We start from the raw sequence: 23,992 nt of genomic DNA on the forward strand, positions 1-23,992 counted from the left end.
ATGTAGCGGTGATGTTGTGAATTGAAACTACCCAAAGCTCAACCCTCCCTTTTGAAGCACATAGAGAAGCTACGGTGGCCGACACAGGACAAAAACTTTGTCGTCGGCGAGAGCAGAGAGTGACTAGCACTCTGTAGAGCAGTTTGTCCGTTTAGGGCTACTGTAGAAACCTGATGACCTGATATAATATAATATACATAACTATGTTTTCAGAGGTGTATAAAGACCTCACACAATGAACCGTTATGTTGTTTTATTACCCGTGCCATTTCGATCTACATATACCGTGGGTCCCCTTACACTACATTAAAATCGCCATTCTGCGTCATCAGGTTTCTACAGTAGCCCTAAACGGACAAACTGCTCTACACACTGAATACTGATATATATAATCATATTTCTGTCAATAGATGAAAAATATTTCATTAAATTAAAATTACTTGCCATTCAAATTTAGAAAATGTATTGTTGAAGGCGGTGAATTTGTTTGCACAAGGAGTGTTTTTATGTCCAATGCAATGTAATGTAGCAACAGTTTCAACAGTTGCTCCGCCCACACTTCAAACTCACTGGGTCAAGTTACTGGTCCTGATTAATATTTAACATCCAACAACACGGCTTACTGAGTAAGATTAGTCAAATATTATATGACGTGAGTTCCATTGGTTTCCATAGTCAAGTTTCTTTCTTCAGTCAAAGTGGAAATGACAAAATTACAAAATCAATTGGGATTTTAAAACAATGAGATTTCACTATGGGTGGGGCTATTCCATATAATGCACATCAAAACATGATTGCTGTGAAATAAAACTCATTAACATGAGCCAGTAATGATGTTTTTCCACTCTACCGAGTCACGTCTGCTTAGGAGACTGCGTTAACTTCATGTAGATGACAGGCTTTTATCTTTATGACCCACCGGAGGAGACTGCTTCCATGAGTTGCGCTCTTCCTGGAATATAATTAGTGTTTTGGAGTGTTTTCGAGTGATGCTTGATTGAATGGCTCCAGTTATCAGCGTGTACTGAAGGGCTGTTCTTTGCACTGGCTGCCGGTACTGAGGTTGAGCAGCTCTCCATTGTGCTGCCTGTCTCTGCCTATGACAACACAGATCATTCACACACTGAATTTGTTTCAACTACACAAGGAGGCCCAGACGAGAAGGCAGGGGCGAGCTCTGCTGATCGACACTTTTCCAGGAACACTGCTGGCTCTGTTCAGGCGGGACAGCTGTCTCCCACACCCCAGGGGACAGCTGTGCCAGGACGCTCCCTTCATGTCTGTCTGTCACCCGTACATGCTGATGGGATTCCCAGAGCCGTGGTTCCGTTATTGTTTCCTGTTCGCGGGAATCGGTGCTTTTGTGCCGTTTTATTCTGGCAAGATCTGGGACTCTCATTTGATTATGCAAATTCACATTTGATGAAGTATCGCTGAAACTAATTTGCAATCCCTTTTTCCTTATTTGCATTTTACTGATCTACACACACCTGACTATTTAATATCCGTACCATATTTGCATATCATACAAAATTAATGCTAATAATAGTGACGCTAAGGTAAGCATATGTGCTACAAGTATATTTAGGCAAAATACAAATCAATCAAAATTATATCAAATGCTATAAGTGTTTTTAGGCATCACAATATAGTCATATAAAAATGAACATTATATATAAATAAAACAATAAAAACAACTAAAGTCTGTTGTTTTAAATACTACACATGCAACAGCATACCACAGCATTATAATTAAATAGATATATTTTGTCTAAATAAAAATTAAAACATTAGAACCATTTATTTTAAATGCAACAAGTGAACTTTATAATGTACAGATTGAAAATGGTAATTGATGTCGATTGATGAGTAATTTAAATGTTAAAATGGGTCAAATGATAACCAATATGCTACCGAAATATTGTGCAATTTCCCAGAACACCCTAGCTACAACCCAGTAACCATCTAGAACAACCCACCTCACCTTAGCAACAAATAAAAAAAACCCATAGCAACCATATAGCAACACCCTTTTAGATCAATTAAAAGTGGTTATTCATAAGAGAAGCTATATTTCATAATCCTTCACATCATGTTCTTCCGCAGTAATAAATCAGAGACTCTCTGCTCACAGGCTGGTAACCCATGGTGAGTCTGATTAATTTCTCTGCTCTTAACACATTCTGTTTTCATTGAGGAACAGGACATCTGCTCTTAGCTGGCTTTAGAAAGGCCAGACAGCCCCGTTATGTAAATCTCTCAATGTTGATGTGGGAGAGACAAATCTCCTCATCAGAGCGCTCTGAACTGCTGGGTCACATGCAGAGGTGCAGAAATAGGTCTAATTCACACCTGGAGAGAACCGTGACAGTGTGTTAAAATCACTGCTGGAGTGTGGAATTCACTGCTGGGATCTTGAATCCTCTTGAAATTAACGTCTGTTATCATTGTCTCAGCAGATGCTACAATGATCACAGGATGACAAGTGTTAATGTGGCAATTAAAAAAATAATGTACAGTATATGTTTTTCCTATTTTAACACTCTTTAATGGGAAAGTTATTAGGTAAAACTATCTGCTCTTTATATCAGTCAACATTGTGGTTAAGCAAATACACTATATCACAAAGATTTACAAAATGCAAATACAAAATTATAAAATCCCATAAAATCACCCATAATCCATCCTTGGTGTATAGGCCAAATACAATCAGAGTTATATTAAAAATATCCTAGCTTCTCTAAGCTTTATAATGGGAGTGAATGAAACCTTATATTTTAAAGCCCAAAAAAGCACATCCATCCAAGCACATCATAAAAACAATCCATATGGCTCCAGGGGGGTTAATAAAGGCCTTCTGCGTCGGGTCAGAGGTCAATCTTTCGCTAAAACTCGACTTGCGCGCTGCCATATTACGGAAGCCAATGATTATAGTTTATAATAGGGCTGGACGATTTGACCTAAAAACTAAATTTTACCTTAATTATGATTAATTAATGATTTTTTTGGTTTGTTTTTTGCTTTGTGTTTTTGCCCTCATAGTTCCCTGACGAGATTTGTACTGTAAATATGCTTGACTATTAAAGGTGGGATATATTTTCCTAAAGGAGTGCTCTGACATCATAGCTCACTTTCAGCAGATATTTTATCTATGGTTTGTAACATTTCGTAAGATTTCTGCTCGTTCTAAACTAGATACAGATAAATGAGCTCTGTGAGAGTACATTTATTTGAATGCATTAATGAGAGAGCGATTGTGTGTGAATTAGTCACACCGTCTCTATATTAATTGTGAAGCTGTGGTGGTTAGTAACTTCAAAAGTAGAAAAATATATGCTATAACTCTTGAATTTCTATTTTAGTGATAAGTCACAGTAGCCTAGAAATCTAGACGTACCCTAGCAGCAGTAAATCTAGTTTGCAGCCTGGGTAGTCTTGCAACTCTCCGTTGGGTTGCGAGCTGGAAAAACCAAACTCTAGTCAGGCCAATCACATCGTGTATAGAGTCGGTGGGCGGGCTTACCATAATGACGGCAGAGTTGCCGCGGTTCAGCGTGCTAATTGTAAACAAAGAAGCTGGCGAACAGCGGCCCTTCGAATCGCTTTGGGCGCGACTCTGGAAGACTTGGAGTTAAGCTTTTCTTTGAGGACAGAACAAAGAACCGCACTGAAGTCATTCTTAAGAAAGGAAGATGTGTTCGGAGTTTTGCTGACCGGATACAGCGAAAGTTTAATCTATCAACTAGCTCCGCTTGACCGCTTCGCCTTCTTCGTTGCTCTGGTTGGTTGGTTTCTTTCCTGGTTTGGTTGAAACACGCCTCATAATCACAGCTTAATGGAGCAGTATCAGACTCCTATTCTGACTAGAATCTGAGTATGACGACATCAGGCTAAGCAGGAGGTGTTTTTCTCACAAAACATCCTCATGTGGTCCATTCGCAAGACCAAGAAGCACAGGCTGTTACAGTCTTGAAGTCACAGCATTTACATCATTATTTGTCTCTTCGCATGCTATCTCTTACCAAGAGCCTTTTATTGAATAAGCTGCCAGTGTGTCTTCAGCAAGGTGAAAGAGATCAACTCTCAATCATGACACATTAGTGTTCTCACTTCAGCCCAAGAAACAAGCACTTTTGTCGAACAGTGCTGGATTATTTATGCATGACGATCGTAGTCTATCGCAGACAGCGAGCTGCAGGCTGCCCAGAAAGAATGAGAGAGTGGAGGAGGAGAGAGAGTGAGAGACGCTGACAGAACTGGAGCATCTTTCCCATATCTGGTTGGAGCCTGAGGCCTGCTGGAGGGTTTTTGCCAATAATGAAACCTTGGATTGAGCTGGCATCAGGTGTCACTCACAGTATCAATTGTCTAGTGATGTCACCGGAGGAGGACTTTTGTCCCTACTGGTGTGTAGAGGATAATTGAAGAGCAAGGCTGAATGAAAACCTTCACTAAATCACACATAACAAGGTGTTTTTACACTCTTTGCTACATAGTTGCTATAGGGTGTTGCTATGCTAAATTATAAATAAGTTGTACATAAATATAATAAATTGTACAACAAAATAATTGGCTACCTAAATTTGGCAGATTTATTATAAATATCACTATTACACACGCAAGAATACCAAGAGCTCCAAATGCCTTTAATATTGATTTACTGCACTTACACTTTAGACACTATATTGTCAGTTATTTGCTCTGCCAAAAAAAAAATAGTTTACAGCAGAATGAACTGTAACATCTCAGCTCAACACGGTAGGTTTTTCATTCCGCAATGAATGTGTTTTTGAACAAATCAATTGAATGAATGATTCAATGGCTCACTTTTAAAGACTGTGTCTAAAACCGTGTACTTCTACACAATATATAAAATGCAGTATGTCCAAATCTTTAGTATTCACAAAATGGAATTGTGAATAGCAACTGTCACTGTAGGTTACATGACAAAGCTAGCATAGTGGATTTAGTACATTTGGACTGCATTTGTACCAAACACATGCATACTTTAGAGAATGTAAATTTTTTTATTTTTATATAGGTTGCAAAGTTTCCTATCAAATGTTATAGTAATTTTAGGATGCAGCTAGTCACTTTTTTGTTCCTGATTGAATCAGTGTTTTTAAATGAATCAGTTGAAGGAATGATTCAGTGATTCGCTCATAAAGACAGTCACTTGTTTTGTTCGTAGTACATCTAAGTAGGTGTTATAGTATAATTGCGTGTAGTATGAATGAAATCCGGGTGTACTACATCCACCATATTGTCATGTGACTTATGTCGCCAGTTGCTTCGCTTCACTGCCATTCACATCTCCTCTCCCGTGGCCTCATGGGATGGTAAAGTGTCCATCAGATCAAAGACTTTATATATTATCTATTTAGAAGGCGGGGCTTATTTGCTGTATTGGGTGTTGCACTTTCTCCCATTCATAAGTAATAAGTTCATATATATATATATATATATATATATATATTTTTTTTATATATATATATATATATATATATATATATATATATATATATATATATATATATATATATATATATATATATAAAAAATATATATATATAAAAAAAATATATATATAAAAAATATATATACATATACATATATATATATACATATATATATATATATATACATATACATATACATACACTCACCTAAAGGATTATTAGGAACACCATACTAATACTGTGTTTGACCCCCTTTCGCCTTCAGAACTGCCTTAATTCTACGTGGCATTGATTCAACAAGGTGCTGAAAGCATTCTTTAGAAATGTTGGCCCATATTGATAGGATAGCATCTTGCAGTTGATGGAGATTTGTGGGATGCACATCCAGGGCACGAAGCTCCTGTTCCACCACATCCCAAAGATGCTCATTGGGTTGAGATCTGGTGACTGTGGGGGCCATTTTAGTACAGTGAACTCATTGTCATGTTCAAGAAACCAATTTGAAATGATTTGAGCTTTGTGACATGGTGCATTATCCTGCTGGAAGTAGCCATCAGAGGATGGGTACATGGTGGTCATAAAGGGATGGACATGGTCAGAAACAATGCTCAGGTAGGCCGTGGTATTTAAACGATGCCCAATTGGCACTAAGGGGCCTAAAGTGTGCCAAGAAAACATCCCCCACACCATTACATCACCACCACCAGCCTGCACCGTGGTAACAAGGCATGATGGATCCATGTTCTCATTCTGTTTACGCCAAATTCTGACTCTACCATCTGAATGTCTCAACAGTATATATATTATACTTATATAGGAATATATATATAATAGGAAGGCCGTGAACTCCGATTACAGCGTGAACTGCCGTTAGAAGCTCCGGTTGTTGTAGAAACAGGCAGTGATCTGCGTTTAGGATTGCGCATGCGCATTAGCTTTGTCCAGGCTGAACATTTTTTTTTTGTCATGATTCAAGCATTTAGAAACAAAATGGATGAGGCAGTTGTTGTCATATTTCATTGATTTCAAATATGAAATGCGGAGTGATGCACTGAAAATTCCCAGTGCTTTTGAACTAAATATTAGCACTCTTAGAACTCCCAAACAAATGTAAGTACTGGAACTAACTGTATTATTATATTGTATTAATTATATTTAGCATCAAAAGCTGGTTCTAGATAAACTCTAGGAGTAGATTGTGACTTATGATGGGGGATTTTTCTAACCCTTTAATCCAGGTGCAATATACATAGGTGTTTAAATGACTCAAGCATTACTCACATGAACCAACCCCTCCTCCACTCACAGGCTCAATCGTGTCTGTGGTTTCTGTTTGAAACCACATAATAAGCTCAGTGAGTGGGTAGCCAGAAACCGTCAGAAAAGTCAATCACATGCAACAATATTTGTGTAATGGTGTTTCATAAACTTAACACCCAAGTCATTGCCCTAAATTGTATATTTTTGTGTGACGGATTTTGAAGGTGACCCTGAAAAAGGCTAATAAAGCAGTCATTCTATTCCCCCAAAAAGCTCATTCAGACAGCCACAGCACAAAAAGCTGCCTGCTAGGGTTGAGTTACCGTAAGGAAGGACACAGCTTGGAGCCAAAGTTTTGCCGTTGCAGACGAGCAGACGATGTGCAGTGCACATATGTCGCTTTAAAAACAAAAGCCAGATCCAAGTGAACAGTCGGTCACTGCGGCAGAACACAAGATGGGATGTTTGAAGTCCAAACACAGCCTGTGTTGAGGCTGTACACACACCGCCAGGTCTGGAGATTTATTGTCATAACATTAGCGGCGGCATCAGCTGTATGTGAAGAGCCCTACTGTGAATGTCAAACCGTGTGGAGATCATAAGCTCTGCTGTAATATTCAGAACCCCACATGCCTTGTTTTGTAAAAGACTTTAAGTATTCACCGGGTGTGTTGAAAGCATTCAAAACATTCTTCAGGGAAAAATTTGTAGAATGCAATGGCACTTGCATTATCAATGGGAAATGGGTATATGACATTGGAAAAGTCTGCAGGCCTGCAATGAGATGTGATGAGTCACTCTGATACAGCTGGTGGTTTGAAGGAACAGGTCTTCACAGCTCATAATCAGACACTCTCCCACTGCTCTTCTTCCTCTCCTTTGTCATGGAGGGCTGGAGAGAGACAGAGGTGACTTATATGTTTTAAGTTGCAGTAGGGCCTCAGAATCTGTCATAACTTGATCAAAGGAGAATCAATATCTTATCTTTACTAATGATATTTAAAGTATTTAGCAGACACCCTCATCCAGAGAGATTTAGAATGAGCTTTGCATGTTGTTGCTAAAGATTGTGACCAAGTACATTACCAAGTAGTTGGTCGAAAGGAAAATTCTCCATTAACCTAATATCTATAGACAACATGGCATACAGGCTAAGGAAAAACGCTTTTACAGTAATCCAATGATATTCCTTCTGGTAAGTGAGGGTTATTTGCTAGAAGTTTATCATTTTGCACTTCCCGTTTGAAATCCCATTGAGGGTAAGTAAAATGACCCATTCAGTGTGTTCTACATTATTGAGCTCTCTGGCATCTTTTTTAGGCATATTCCCAATGTGAGTCCTGTTGCAAACAATAGGTTACTATAGCCGCGTTTCCACCGCAGGAACTTTCCCCAGAAACTAGGAACTTTGGGGTGGTACTCGGTGTGTTTCGACCGCAGGAACCAGGGTCTAAATGAAGTTCCGGGTAAATATTTTCCCCTCCGAAAGTCCCTGCTCTCGAGGTAGTACTTTTTCAAAGTTCAGGAACTTTCGGGAGTGGGATTTGGGCGCTGAACATGCTGATTGGTTGAGCTCACGCAGCATTTTATTTCAACCGGCATTTTTAAAAGTCTTTTGCGAGGTTCGTTCTGCGTTCAGTAAATAGCAGTCTTGCTCTTTCTGCCCGATGGCGCACGTTCGTCTGAGCCATCTCACGGTCAATGTCCGTAATAGCTGATAATAACATGCGCTGTCTTATTTTAAATCTAGCTTTTCGATACGCTTTAGTATCAGTGCTCGTCTCTTTTCCGCTGTTTTGTTAATTACCTCTTTAGTAAACCAATAGATAACCAGCAAAAGCAGCACTGCTTGAATCTCCTCCATACTTGTTATTGTTGCAGACAGTGTTGTGCAAAAATGATTACTGTCTGTCGCTGACCGGGAGGAGCAGTCCCACGTCTCTGGACTAATTTGCCTAATCTTCACGGTACTTTAGACCGCAGTGGAAACGCAGACAGTAGCAGGTCTGGGGGAAAAAAAGTTCCTGTACAAATTGTTCCAGGTAATTTTGGTGGAAACGGGGCGAAAATCACGTTGCCTTTTTAAGAAAATAATAATTTTTCACTCATTTCTAAAGCACTGTAATTTATAGATAAGGCAATACCAGAATGCAATGGTACGAGCACATCCAAGATAGCGAGTTATTGTTTATAAATATACTTGTATTTTATTCAATACTTTAAAATATTGTTAAAATAGCAAGTAATAAAACATTTATAATTTCACCCAGTATTTGTGTTTATGGATAAGGCAATACCAGAATGCATTGTGACAAGCTCATCCAAGATAGCGAGTGATTTGTTTTGTAAATTAATTTGCGTTTTAATCAATACTGTAAAATATTTTAAAGTAATATAAATTATTAATATCAAATACCAGTATTTGTGCTTCAGTATTGTCTTGTTAACTTAGCAACATGCTAACATCACATTCTTTCAGAATCAACTGTAAATGTTTGCATTTTGCCTGAGGAGCGCTAATTGTGTAATGCTAGTGACCATTAAAGCCTAAATTTAGTCTGTTTTTTACTTGTATGCAAGGTTAAGAGTACAGTTCACATAATTCCATCATCAGCTTAGTATGTGCAGCCCAATCTTTCTAATCGTGCATATTCTACAATAGAAGCCTGGTTTGAAGGGGAATTGTGTGAGAGGCAGACACTGGACAAAGATGAAATGTTCTAGTGCGCATGTTTCAAGCGCCTTTGTTCGCACATGGTTGTATGCTATCAAATACATACTTTGAAATACTATACGTTTCGGCTATAAACATACGCTAAGTGTTTAAACTGCGTCTAAACGGAAATGATCTAAGATGTTGAAGCCCAAAATATACTTCAGTTTCAGTTAGGATGTTGGTGTAGAAGATATCTGACTGTTTTTATGGTAGGCACTGGCAGCTAGTTTTTGGAAAAGAGCTTTTTTAATGTTCAGACTACTGCATTAAAGATAAAACTAATAGGAGTCTGGACTCCCTGAGTTTGAGCTGGAGTTAGCAGTTTTTACTAATGCATATACTGCACATTCGTGGTCTCGCTTGTATTCATCAAGTGTTTATTCATTGAAGCAGGTGTAGCCGTTCATCAAACTGAGTAGGCAAACGACACACAGCATCAACAGATGCCCTATCTCTGCTTTCCCAGTCAGGTATAATAAACTGTGGTTTCAATTGAATGGAATCTCCTCAGCATATGACCTTCATATATCCATTATCCTTATTAGCCTGTATTTAATTACCATGCCTGTTGTTGTGACCTGGGCAGGGCTCCAAGTCTACTCAAGCACATGAGCGCTAAGATCTGCTAGAGTGCGTCTCCAGGTCTTCCTTTTGTTTTTGTGCTGTGTTGTTGCCACATGGCCCCAGTTCTAGACTAGCTTTAGAGTGATAGCTCACCACTGCCTCACTTCCTGTCCCATTGTGTCCTTCCTATCAAGATACAATAGGTCACCTAAAGAGAAAACTCTCAAGCTAACTACCGCAAGCTGCACTAAAACAAATCAGTTATGGATGAATTATTCATAAGAAGGCATTGATTATATAATGATATTGTGTGGCTATTCTTGGCGGCGGTCTTTGTTTGAGGAAATTGCGCTAGATAATGTTAACCAGTTGTGGGAAGACGGTCACCCACGAGGGAGTCTCGAATAAAGCTCCAGGTGTTGATTACAAACAGGCTTGCACACTGACTAGTATCCTGACATTTTATGACATGTCTGTACTTGTAAATTACACATTTTCCCTGCAGACAAACTATGGGGAGTTTGCAACATCACTGCATGAGTGAATTACATGCTTGCTTGTTTTCCATCTTTTATGCTTTGCCCTGGAGAGGACGACAACTGGGAGTTTGGTGGAATTAAGAGGAAGTTCTGGGTTTTTGTATATGTTTAAGTTTCCATCAGGCTCTATCAGGGTCTTTTTGTCTCGCCGTACAATAACAATGAACGGAGTGTGGAGAAGACTCCTTAAAACAATAAATAGACCGTTTGTGTAGATTGTGTGTCCGTGGTTGTGCGAAGTAGATGTGATTAGGTAGACTGTAACTGATAATGTTGGAATGCAAGATGACACAATCTGGAGGAAAGAAAGCAACAGTAGGAAAGAAAAATAAGTGGGGAAGAAAAACACATTATACTGCGACTGCAGAGAATGTTAGGCTTACATGTGTGTGTGTAGAGCTTAAAGGGATAATTCACCCAAAACTGAAAATTCTGTCATTAATTACTCACCCTCATGTCGTTCCAAACCCGTAAGACTTTCGTTCGTCTTTGGAACACAAATGAAAATCTTTTTGATGAAGCTTTCTGTCCCTCCATTGACAGTCCATGCAACTACTACTTTGACGCTTCAAAAACTACATAAAGAGATCATCAAGCTAATCCATATGAATGGTTTAGTCCAAAATTTAGAAGAGTCTTGATTGCTTTTATATGATTAACAGATTGAATTCAGGCATTTATTCACATATAAACCTTCATCATCTCACACATCAGTTGTGGTAAACGGAAGCTCAAGCGTGTTTGCGTGACGTGTGAGAACCAATGAGGTTCATTCTCGTGTGTTACGCAGTACGTTTGAGCTTCCGCCAGAACCAATGAGGCTCATTCTTGTATGTTATGCAGCACGTTTCAATTCATGTGCTCAATTCATATGGATTAGTTTTACGATCTCTTATGAACATTTTAAAGCATCAATGTGATAGTTGCTTAGCGGTCAATGGAGAAAGCTCTCAGATTTAATCAAAAAGATCTTCATTTGTGTTCCGAAGATGAACGAAAGTCTTACAGGTTTGGAATGACATAAGGTTGAGTAATTAATTTCGATTAAAAACTATCCCTTTAATAAACTTGTTCTCTTTCATTAATCCATTCTATGTCTAAATAGTGGCTGTTTTTAACTTAATGAAATTTGCCACATTTTAAAGCAATGGATTTAAATTTGAATGGATTAAGATTTTAATGTAGACTTTATTGACATTCTGTTTGTAGCTCATGTGGAAAACGAGGAGCAGTACACTCAAGCTCTGGAGAAGTTCGGAGAGAACTGTGTATACAGAGATGATCCTGACCTGGGATCAGCATTCCTGAAGTTCTCAGTCTTCACCAAGGAGCTCACAGCCCTATTCAAGAACCTGGTGAGGACATTTATTTTGCGTTTATGGGATTTTTATGTTGAGCAAATGGGTTTCAAACATCTTACCTTCCAACTGGGCCCAAAAGCTGATCTTGAGTCATTGGTCTACAGGGTGGATCAACTTTCATGACTGTGTTTTAGCCATTACTGGTGTTTTTACCTCAAATAATCTTACCATTTAACAGTCATTCTGTCATTTTTAATCAATCAATTTTTCATATTTTCTTGTTATTTTTTGCAAACCTAATGAATAATTCCTCTAACGTCATGTTTGCATGAATACCATCTAAACTGACTGTTTTGTTTCCTCTCCGCCTTGTGTGTTTATCTCTGATTGCCGTAATAAGAAAGACAATTGCACAGCTGGGAAGACAGACATTTGTCTAACGCTTTGCTTTTGCTCTCTAGTTTCAGAACATGAATAACATCATTACCTTCCCATTGGACAGTCTGCTGAAAGGAGATCTGAAAGGGGTTAAAGGGGTAAGTTCATTACTTTAAGCCTATAAATGCCTTTTCTTTGCTTTTTGGCAGTTTATCAGCAGCATATTGATCAGTGCTTGTCTCAAGGTGTTTAAGACACATGCTTGTGTCAGCCAATACATAATGGATGGATAATATTCCTTGGCGTAATCATTACTTTTTGCAAGAATTTACACCATATTCACACCATAAAGTTAGTGTTTGTGAATTTTATTTATGTTAAGGTTTGGTCATAAATCGACAACTCAGTCAATGGTAGTCTGTGTTGTTGTTTTTTTTTGTGACGTTTTTATTAGCAATGCAACTTTTAAACAATGTTCCCCAACACTCTTGGTTCAATATGTCTGAAGGAAAGTCTAGTACCAGTCTTGGAGTATTGTATGTCTGTTTATGCATGAACACGCTTTGAGCGAAAACAGCTGGTAGCAGCTTTATACTGAACTGATTCTCAGAATGTCCTTTTAGGCCGCCTCAGTTCATTAATGTCCACTGTGACCTCCTGACCTTCTCTGCACCACGTGACTCTGTCTTGTTAGCTCTTAGGGGGAATCTGATGTGATTTACTTCTAATGAGGCGCTTCACTCAGCTCCCTGTCTTGTTTCCCTGGAGACTTCTCTCTCTCTCTCTCTCTCTCTGTGATGAGGTTGAAAAAGACATTCTGCTTGGGTGATGATTCCTTAAATGTGTAGTTAAAAATGAAAGGACAGCTAACGTTTAACTTAATCAGTGAGACCCCTATAGATTTTTACAGACCTTCACAGGGACCTAAGCGTTCTTTCCATCTGAGGTAGCATTCACAACATTTCTGCCTCACCATTATTTCTCATACTGAAGGCCTGTTCACACCAAGACAGAATGTTTTGATGTGACAATTTGCTGTGATAAACAAACTGACACAAATATTCGCATGCCATCAATGCAACAGATATATTTTAAGCGATGATCTGTTTTCCGTCACACTGTGAGGAAAAAATGATAAAGTAATGATATTCATGCTTTGGTTCACATTCCCAGAGTTGGGAAAACTAAGGCCATGTCCACACGAAGCCAGAACTTTCCCTATCCGATCTTTTTTTTTTCCTCGTTTCAAGAAATATCAGCGTACACACGAGAGCATGAAAACGGCTCAAAACGATGTAGTATACATGCCAGGCCAGTATGTGGCACTGTAATTCTGCCACAGAAATACACTAAAAACGGAGAAGAAGAGTTGTGGCTAGAAGGGGTACGGCAACAGTAGGAGGTGAGGTAAAATCTCACAATAAAATAACAATAAATAAATTTGCTACTTACCAGATGTGTTTTATTAACACATACACCTATCCCAACCCTAAACATACCCTTACAATAATGCAAATACAGTAATTAAACAACGCAGTATTGATGTGCGCATGCCCAGTGCCCGTAGTTGTATTCCTTCAAGTGTTCCCCGCGCAGGACGTGGTGTGATGACATCATCGTTTCACAAAATATACGGATTGGCTGTATACACGAAACCGCAAGGGTGTCGTTTTCAGATTTATCCACTTTAGGACCCGGTTTAAAAAAATAGCGGTTTCAGTCTCCCAAAACGCCGGATCCGTGTGGACGAAACGCCAATACGATAAAAAATGTATACGTATACAGAGATACGCGTCTCCGTGTGGACGGGCCCTAAAACTACGCCTTGGTGGCGCTCACGAAGTGATGTTTTATTAACAAATTTCGGGAGGAGCACGTGCAGATAATTAAACACAAGTGGAGCACGCTCGGGGGATACTCTGGGGGATACTCTGGGTTCGGGCCAATATTCCGAGCCCGGAGCCCTCCCCCGGACAGCATGCCAAATACGCATAATCTTTACTCTATTTAATTTGATGTAAGTGTTAACTTGTGAAAAGAGTATTTTCTTAAATGACAGTGAATAGTGGAAGGAGGATCTGTAATCGGCTCTTTCGTCACTGTACTCTGATAAACACCATGGCGAATACATCAAATCTGAACAATGTTTGAAAACATGTAAATACTGTTTGACTTCTTTTCTTTAGGGAAACAGGTGTCAGAAATGCATAGTTGTTGCAGCTCTTTGTGTACCAGGGTAACCTGGGAATTCCTGCTTTTCTTATAAGCGCCACCTACTGTCAGAGACAAAAGCAGCGTTTCCATCGAAATTTCCTGAAACAATTTGTCCCAGGAACTTCTTCCCCCCCAGACCTGTTGCTGCCTGCGTTTCCATCGTGTTCTCTTTAATTTTTCTTATTTTGTTTAAATATTTTTTTTTTTTCATTTAGTACTGCCCTTCAGAAGCAACACCAGATACTTACATGTTTCCCGGAAGACGAATGAAGTACAATTTACCTTGATCTTCAAATTCAATAAGTTTTGAATTATTCAAAATAATTATTAATTGAGTTATTCCCCCCACCCCCGGCTCTTAATGCATCGTGTTTCCTTCTGGAGCATCAGTGTTTTATTTTTACATTTGTTTATTCAGTTTCTTACGTGTATACTACTGTTAAATACACCTACTGTGAAAAAATAAAGCATGTTTTATTTCATTTGTATATTATATTGTACTTGTAATATGCATTATGCATATTTGTTCTTATTTTTAAATACTAAGATATAAAATAATGAAATAAAGATTTTCATCTTCGCCCACCCCTACTTCGGTCGAAATGGACTATCATTCTTTTTTCTTTTGTTACCTTGTAAGGCAACAATTGTAAAATAGGGGAATTAATTTGTTTGGCTGTACTGCTCAGTCACTTGCAAAATAGTGAAACCAACATGAAAAATCGTCATGAAATCGTGAATATGATATTTTTCCCATATCACCCACCCATAATTAAAAATGACATTTTTATTATTTTTTTCCTATTAGTATTATATTTATTAATATAAGACATTGTAAAGGCACAATAACAAGACATTTTCAGTTTCCTGTAGAGGTGATTGGGAGGACACCTCTGGGCGGCTTCCTCGTGTAACCTGCAGTTATGGAGTGCTAATGGTCTCAGAACGGTCCGCATTAGCATTGTGCTCGATTCTGAGCACAGTAGGGGACTGCCGCTAATGGGTGGAGATCACAGGCCTTGTCTTGGGCCATCATTCCAGTCATTAACCTGAACCTGTGCCTCATTAACCCATCAGCAAATGTATATTTGAAATGAAGTGAATTGGTGCCATTACGAGGTTACCTGTCTTTGGATCCACAGTCTGTTAAATATTTGTAAATGCTGTACAAAGTGTTGACTGTTAGGTTCATGGTACACAATGTTAATGAATTCAACCTTAATGTAAATGGTTATGGTTTGTAATATGTCAGAAAGCTTGACCCCAACGTCCCCTGTTCCTGACCCGGAGTTGCATGTTTTCGGAATTGCTGAGAGAGGCGGAATTGCAATCCTCATAAAACAGACGCACAGACGGGCTGACATCATGCCAAAACCTCTCAACTTGATGATGGTGCTGTCTGTTCCTCAGCTGCATCTATTGTCTTACAGTGTGTGTGTTTGTGAATGACACATCCTCTGTTCAGTCAGTCCCACTGACTTTGCTGGGGTAGACGGTTTTGTCAGCCTCAGAGGGAGTGATGTCAGCGTTGAAGCCCGCTGAGCTGTGAAACCCACCCACCCAAGCTTTTTTTTTTAGACCCCTCGGGCTGATAGATGTTGTGGTCTCAAAGTCCAGGTGATGGCATTGTGACTCAGCTTGTTAGAGATATGTACCCTAGTGCTCTGTGGTGAGGAATGGGGATTTCTAGTTCAGTCAAACTATCAAGTAGCTTGAAATGGTGCTTAACGCCACTGGCATTCTCTCTGTTTTCTATGTTCATGAGTTAATTGGCTGAATTGCTGAACGGTCATTCTCTGAGTCCTGAAGTGGCCCTTTTGTTGATTGAGATCTTTCCTGTAATGAGCCATGAAGATCTCTCTAATTCAAACCTCAAGAATGGTCTTAAAGACAGCAGCAGACTAGACCTGCATCCCACCACCATTTTGGTAATTGATTGATCTGTCGATTTATTTATTTTATTTATCAGTTATTTGACATCTTGCTTCTCCTTCAACAGTGTGTCTAATATAAAAGTCTATAATGTGTGCTAAAGTTACAAATATAATAGTTCTAAAATAATGTAAATGAGAAGTGAGTTTGAATAACCAAAATTACAACTGGTAAGAGGATGAATGATCCAAATGATTCCATTTTCTCTGTTGCACTTGTTTGGTTGACATGTATCTGCAGACTTGTATTGTGTCTGAACAGTATTTACTTAATATTAAAGTATGTGAAGTTAATTCTTGCTGTTTTGTAAAATGTAAATGCTCAAATTATAAGATCATAACTACAACATGTAGTGCGTAAATCTTTTAAGATGCATTTTTATTTTCAATTATTAATTTTATAGTCATAGTTACAAGAACATTATTTATAAGTGCTAATTAGTGCTAATGATTAACAAATTAATCACGTTTCTGTAATTTTATCGCCATTAATTGCACCTAGCATTACAATTTGTTACATATTTTTTATATTGTAATAGATTTCTTTCACATAGAATCTCCAAATTAATGTAGAAATAACATAAAGACAGTATATTTTAAATATTTGTTTAATGGCATCTTTTTATGTATTATTTAAAGTAACACATTAGGCTGAAACACCTGGTTTTAGACCTTAATAATTTATTAGTATGGTGTAGGGCCTCTTTTTACAGCCAATACAGCATCAATTCATCTTGGGAATGACAGATGGCCAGAGGGATTTGGAGCCTTTCCTCTTTCAGAACAATGGCCAGGTGATGCTGGTGGAGGAAAATGTTTTCTGACTTGCTCCTCCAAAATTACCCAAAGTGGCATAAAGCACAGTAGGGAATGCCATGATAAACCCTAGCCCAAACCATCACTGATCCACTCCTGTGGTTCACTTTGGGCACGCAACAGTCCAGGTGTTACGTTTCTTTGGGGCTTCTCCACACCGTAATTCCTACAGATGTGGGAAAGACAGTGAAGGTGGACTCATCAGAGAACGAGACATGTTTCACATTGTCCACAGACCAAGATTTGCACTGTAGGCACCATTGAAACCGACATTTGGCATTGGTACAAGTGACCAAAGGTTTGGCTATAGCAGCCTGACCATGACTATTGACTCTGTGGAGCTCCCGACGAACAGTTTCGGTGGAAACGGGAGAGTCAAGGTGCGCATTTAATTCTGCAGTAAGTTGGGCAGCTGGGGTTACATGTTTTTTGAATGCAGTTCAGGTTGGTACCTGGACATCCCTTTTAGACAGCTTCCTCTTGCGTCGACAGTTACTCCGGTTGGATGTTCGTCCTATGTGGTGGTATGCCAACATTACTCTGGATACCATAGCTTGATACACCACGAAGACTTGCTGTCCTGTTCACAGATGAGCCAGCAAAACACACACACACACACCAATAATTTGTCCTCTTTTGAACTCTGTATCACATTATGTTGTGTGGATTGCAATATTTTATGTACAGCTGTGCTTTTGCTCCGCTAATTCAACCTTCACACTCTGCTCTTACTGATGGAATGTGAAATCAGTGTAGATTGGCCACTAGGCCGCGGATATATAGGCATGAAGCCTCTAACAATATATTGGCCTCATTTTCCTCGTCAAAATCCTCTTACTAAGCCATTTTGCTGGCACAGATTTCCGCACAACTCAAGCTGCGTGTAACATCTGTTATGAAAGCATATTAGCGGAGTGCATTGGACTCTTAGGAAGTCCCTCTACAAACACAGCCTTCTGTTATTAGTGTAAACCCTCGGTTGAGCTGCTGGATAACGCTCTGTTTGTACAAGCCGAGAATTTCCCTAAAGCTTTCAGATGATGTCATTACAAAAAGCAGCCACTGGCATTACATCAGGTACTTTCTTTATGAGCATGACATCATGTGTGATGATGTGCACCGAGTTTGGCAGCTAAATGCTGATTTTTATGCCACTTTTTTGCTAATCTTAGCCTCAAATGGCATTGCCATTTTTGTGCAAAACACAAGCTCCAATCTGATTGGCTGCATGATGCATCCAATTTAAACAATCTTGATTATTTGTGTTAATGTTCCTCGATGCATTCAACACGCAAACAATGAGCTAACATTGAATTGTATGGCAACGCTGAAGGCAATATTGCAAACGTCTAGCCCTGTGAGATGACATTTTTACTCAGGCCCTTTTTTTCCTTAGTTATTTGGGTTACACTGCGGAAGTCAAAATGAAAGTTGAGTCATAACGTCTGTCTAATGAATATCCTCTCTCTCTTGCAGGATCTCAAGAAGCCCTTTGATAAAGCCTGGAAAGACTATGAGACTAAAGTGTAAGACATTTTCAAAGTATCTAAAACTATTCATTTCTGTCATGCATGTTTTCTTATGTTTATATCGAAGTCTGAAAATGAATCAGATTGAAAGGAAGAATCCGTTTCCAGAGTGTCAAATGAGGGATCAGTGCCGCCCAGCACTTTGGATAATGAGCTGTCATTGTTACCACCTCACTTCCTGTACTCCTATCCTCTGCTATCACACTGATTGTTCTGCATGCGATAATATATGACATTTATATAGCACTTCTTATATATTTCCCAAGCTGCAAGGGACATTCTTTACTGAAAGGGTAATATATTTTCTTATGACACATCAGTAGGTTAATTGATTTACCTTTAATACAGGTGCTTTTTATGGTCCCGTCTTTTTAAATAGCATTGCTGTTTTCCATCATCGTCAGTTTTGCTCAGTCAAATACATGTTTCACCTGCCCATCACTGGAAATAATCTCAGGTGTTTGATTGTGACCGATACCTTCATGTTTCCAGGCAGAAAGAAACGAAACCGTCCTCTAACGTGACACTGGCTCTAACTCCATTAAACTGGTTTTCATCGTCACCACCGCTACAGTTTGAGTTCTCTTCAATCTTTGTGTCTGTGCAAAGCTTCCGGCTTTCTCGCAAATTGCCGTTTGCGCAGCAAGCTTCATTAGTGCAAATATCCTGCTGATGAGTATGCTAAAGATCTCGCTGTGTTTGTGTAATAGTCAGAATCTGAACACTAAAAAATAATGTGGTGCCTCGAGAGAGCAGGTGAACAGCAGGAAACATCAAATCACGATTCATATTTACTTTGTTTGTGTGCGTTTCTTTCTCCCAAAGATGAAAGCAACACTCCACCATTTTGTTATTTTATTTTTAACTGGTTTGATTTTGAACATGATTTGTTTTCACTAAAAATGGTGGACTGTTCTTTACAATCACATGTGGAAGTGATGTGCTGGCATGAGGGAGTCTGTTAAGACTCATTTCTTCCATCTGTCAGATGTACAGATGCACTACCTTAAGTAATCATTGTCGGGGAAGCTACTATGAAAAACATTAGCTTCTCAGCTTTTAAGTTCTATTTTTAACTTTATATGCCTTTTTTGGATAGGACATTATAGTGTGTGTATATAACATTCTACAAGAAGTAGAAATATAAATAATTTTACACTAGACAATGGATAATAAATATAACTGAATTAAAAAAAATCTATATTAGGAGTATTTCCTTAAATATATTTATTTTACTACACCACATTCAGTTTTCAGTTTTTACCAAAGTTAGATGTAAAAAATATTAAATAGGCTTTAATATAAATCATTGTCGGGGAAGCTACTATGAAAAACGTTAGCTTCTCAGCTTTTAAGTTCTATTTTTACTTTATATGCCTTTTTTGGATAGGACATTATAGTGTGCATATAACATTCTACAAGAAGTAGAAATAGAAATAATTTTACACTTGACAATTGTTAATAAATATAACTGAATTAAAAAATCTATATTAGGTGTATTTCCTTAAATATATATTTTACTATACCACAATCAGTTTTCAGTTTTTACCAAAGTTAGATGTAAAAAAATATTAAATAGACTTTAATATACATGTATTTTTTTTATTGTTATCTGGCTTTCGTAATGAAAATAGCCATGAAATTTGGCATGGTGCTAAAATAAAAAAAAAATTCCCTTTGGCAAAAAAAAAGAAAAGAAAAAGAAACTTGCAATGCTGTGCTTTTGAAACGATTAATTAAATTAAAATAGTTATTGGAACCATCAATAAAGTGTTAGAACCGGTCAAGCAAAATCGTTTACCCCCCGAAATTTTACAGGTTTCTGGAAAAGATTCACTATTTTTGTACAGCTTATCTTCTATAACACTATTAGAAAAGGGTAGTTAAAGGAATAGTTCACAAATTAAATTCTCATCATTTACTCGCCCTCATGTCCTAACAAAGCTGTAAGACTTTCTTCTGTGGAACACACAAGAAGAAATTTTGAAGAACATTGGGAACCAAACAACATTGAACCCATTGATTTTCATTGTACTAAATAAAAATAAAAACCGAGACATTTTGAAAATATTTTTTGTGTGTGTTGAGCAGAGGGTAGAAATGCATAGAGTTTTTGAATGACATTAGGGTGAGTAATTTTTAGTTTGGCTGAACAATCCCTTTAACCACTAAGTGGCCATTTACACAACACCGTTTTCAACTAAGAACTGAAAAAATTGTAAGCGTTTTGGCTGTTCATTTATACTACAATAGCGTTTTGGGGGGGCCGGAAATACGAACTTTTGAAAACGGGTTTCAAAGCCAGAGAACGATGCCATTTTTGAAAACGATACCATTATCGTCTCTGTGTAAACTACAAAAACTTGAATTTGTGAAAACGGTGATGTCATGTGAATGCATTCAAGTGTTTCTTCACAGTGACATCGCCAACTACTGGCCTTTTTTTTGTACGCGAAAAACGCAAATGTTTAGTACATCATTGTTGTGTTAACATACCCTAAATGATTTTTATTTTTGGGTGAACCATCCCTTTTAAGTTAATAGTCTGGCTTTTCCCCAACACTAACATACAAAAATGTAAATTGTTGTCAGAGGCAGCTCCTCATGCTGACACATTACTTCATTCAACGCTTAATGCATTTTATCACTTTTTTTTTTTTGCCTTTACCTTTTCTAGTTTCACTGACTAGAAATGTTTTGTACTGGAAATGGCTTCTAGTGTTCAGCCATATCCTGGTCACATCTCCTCGCTTAGGCTTCAAACTCTGAATGAGGTTCCAGAAATGGCCAGCCTGCTTCATGATCGGCCGCTGGAGCTGAGAGCCTATAAAGGCCTAAACCAAACGCATGAGGCTCTCTCTGGAATCCTTCCCCACAGAGGAAATGCTGCATCCGTAACATGGGGTACAATATGCCGCTGGAGCATATGGAAAAGAATGCCCTGCTGCATGAGTGTTTCCTGTGCGTGTGTTTGTATTTGTGTGTCTGAATTTTTAAGGTCGTCTGTGTGTTCCACGCAGTTCTAAAATAGAGAAGGAGAAAAAAGAGCACGCCCGACAGCACGGAATGATCCGGACTGAGATCAGTGGAGCGGAGATAGCAGAGGAGATGGAAAAGGAGCGCCGTTTCTTTCAGCTTCAGATGTGTGAGGTCAGAAGAGACGCATTTCATTGGAGAATCATGTTATGGCGCTGGAATAGGCACTTCCTGTGCAGTGTGTGTGCGTGCTTCAATCTCCTCCATTGGTTTGTTACAGTACCTCCTCAAAGTCAATGAAATCAAGATCAAGAAAGGCGTCGACCTGCTCCAGAATCTCATCAAATACTTTCACGCACAGTGCAAGTAAGTTTGGCCACATGTCAACGGTTATCTCAAACAATAGCCGTCACAAGGGCCGGTTCACACGGAACACTTGTGATTCCACTGTGGTACTTTTCCATTGTTTTTCTATGTAAACACGTGCTAGAATGACATCTTTAACCCATGCATATGCGTCTCTGCAGAGTCTTGTTTGACACATTCTAAAAATGTGGCACTCAAGTTAAATTGTTCATCTTCTAAAAAAACAAATCTTAGACCCAAGCCCCCCCCCCCCCCCCCCCCCAAAATAAATATTATACTACATTTTATCGTATTATAATTCATCTTGTAAGCCGCATAACACCAGTTCGTTCATTCAGTTGTATTTGTGTGCCGAAAGTGATGTAGATGAGTGTGACGAAATAAGAGGCGAGGGTCTCCACAGTATACAAACGCAAGTGGTCACAGAAGATGCATTTGAAATGCGATACCAAGTGTAAACGAAAATCTGTCTTGGCTGTCCACTTGTGATCAGTTCACTGAAAACTCATCTTTGGGAAAATGGGTTTTCTCTCGCACGCTTGATTTCGGAGATATTTTATATATTTTTGGGGGCATCAGGGAGCCGCTAGTCTCTCGTAGCCAGACTGACCACAGAAGGATTGGACTCTATCGCAGCTTTCATTGGCAAAGGATAACCCAAGAGTAGGGTGACCATATTTTGATTATCGGAAACCAGGACACTCAGCCCGCCAATGAGATACTCAAATGATACTCAAAGTTTACTCAAAGATGCCTTATTAATTTTGATACATTTAAAGTGTTCCCTCCTCAAAATGTTGATGTCCCTGCAATAACAGACCGGCGTGCATCTAATAAATTATTCATTCAAGAACCTTGTACAAGTTTACTGCAACAATGGAGCTGCAAATTTCACTTACTTTTGAAAATCCAGCGTGTAGTTGATCCAGGTAAGCGCTCACTGTTACAGTTGTAAACACGACAGCGTTCTTCTTCCACGACGGAGTTTGGCATTATGGCACTTGTTTCCAGTAAAGAACGCAACACGCATGTCTCAACCAATCAGATGACGACTTCGAAACTCCTGAAGTGTTTCCTATGTTGTGTGCCTTATGCATCAGACATTCAGGTCAGTGGGTGTGACGTCTGAGGCTGAGACTAGGGAGCTGCTATCAATATGCGGGAGACTCTCGGGAGGTGGGGTGTCTGGCGTTTAAAGAGCTTGCCCCCCCCCCACCCCCCGTCCACTGACCTGAAAAACAAATTCTGTGTGAACTGGCCCTAAAACAGCATTTTTGGGCATAAAAAGGTGCAAAACATGTTTAAATCAAAAACTAAACTCATTTACCATTTATTCATCCACATGTGGTTCCAAACCTGTATGACTCTCTCTCGTCTTTGGAGCGCAAACAAAATTATTCTGAGGAATGTCTTGAAATAATGTGGGGGGTTTTCTCCATAAATTGACAAAGTCAATGGAGTCCAGTGTTATTTTTATAACCTTGTTTTGACTGAAATAGAGAGCATATGTTTAATTATTTGGAAAATAACTGGCATGGTGTCTTCTGTCATAGCTTCTTTCAGGATGGCCTCAAAGCAGTGGACAACCTCAAACCCTCAATAGAAAAACTTGCCACAGATTTGCACTCGGTGAGACTTTTCATATCTAAAGCACTGCCATACCGGCCCTAAAGTGTCTCTCACCACTGATATCAAGATCAATTCTCATTTCTAACTTCTGTCTCCACTTCTGATTATGTCTTCAGATCAAACAGGTACAGGATGAAGAACGCAGGCAGCTAACCCAGTTACGTGACGTGCTAAAGACCGCTCTGCAAGTGGAGCAGAAGGAGGTTAGTCCTTTCTCAAATCAAATCTCGCACAATTCGCAGCAATTGAAAAACCACAACACTATTCACAGTGCTCAGTTTGATGTGTATAGATTATAATGTTTTACATCTGAT

At 38.8% G+C, this 23,992-nt stretch overlaps 1 protein-coding gene across 6 annotated transcripts in view; it reads left to right on the forward strand.

Annotated features, from left to right (window-relative positions):
• Positions 1-23,992, forward strand: part of asap2a (ArfGAP with SH3 domain, ankyrin repeat and PH domain 2a) — a 76,780-nt gene that overhangs the window by 31,543 nt on the left and 21,245 nt on the right. For 4 of the 6 annotated variants that reach the window (XM_079833169.1, XM_079833168.1, XM_079833171.1 and 1 more), the window contains exons 3-9: positions 11,748-11,893; positions 12,301-12,375; positions 18,655-18,704; positions 21,728-21,857; positions 21,964-22,049; positions 23,603-23,678; positions 23,795-23,881. In XM_079833169.1, the coding sequence (XP_079689295.1) occupies positions 11,748-11,893; positions 12,301-12,375; positions 18,655-18,704; positions 21,728-21,857; positions 21,964-22,049; positions 23,603-23,678; positions 23,795-23,881 (650 nt within the window). Of the gene's footprint in view, positions 1-11,747; positions 11,894-12,300; positions 12,376-18,654; positions 18,705-18,973; positions 19,001-19,199; positions 19,281-21,727; positions 21,858-21,963; positions 22,050-23,602; positions 23,679-23,794; positions 23,882-23,992 lie in introns of all 6 variants that reach the window. The other 2 variants (XM_079833166.1, XM_079833167.1) reach the window with 2 other exon arrangements.

This window comes from Gobio gobio (assembly GCF_949357685.1).
Source record: "Gobio gobio genome assembly, chromosome: 13".
Lineage (NCBI taxonomy): Eukaryota > Metazoa > Chordata > Actinopteri > Cypriniformes > Gobionidae > Gobio > Gobio gobio.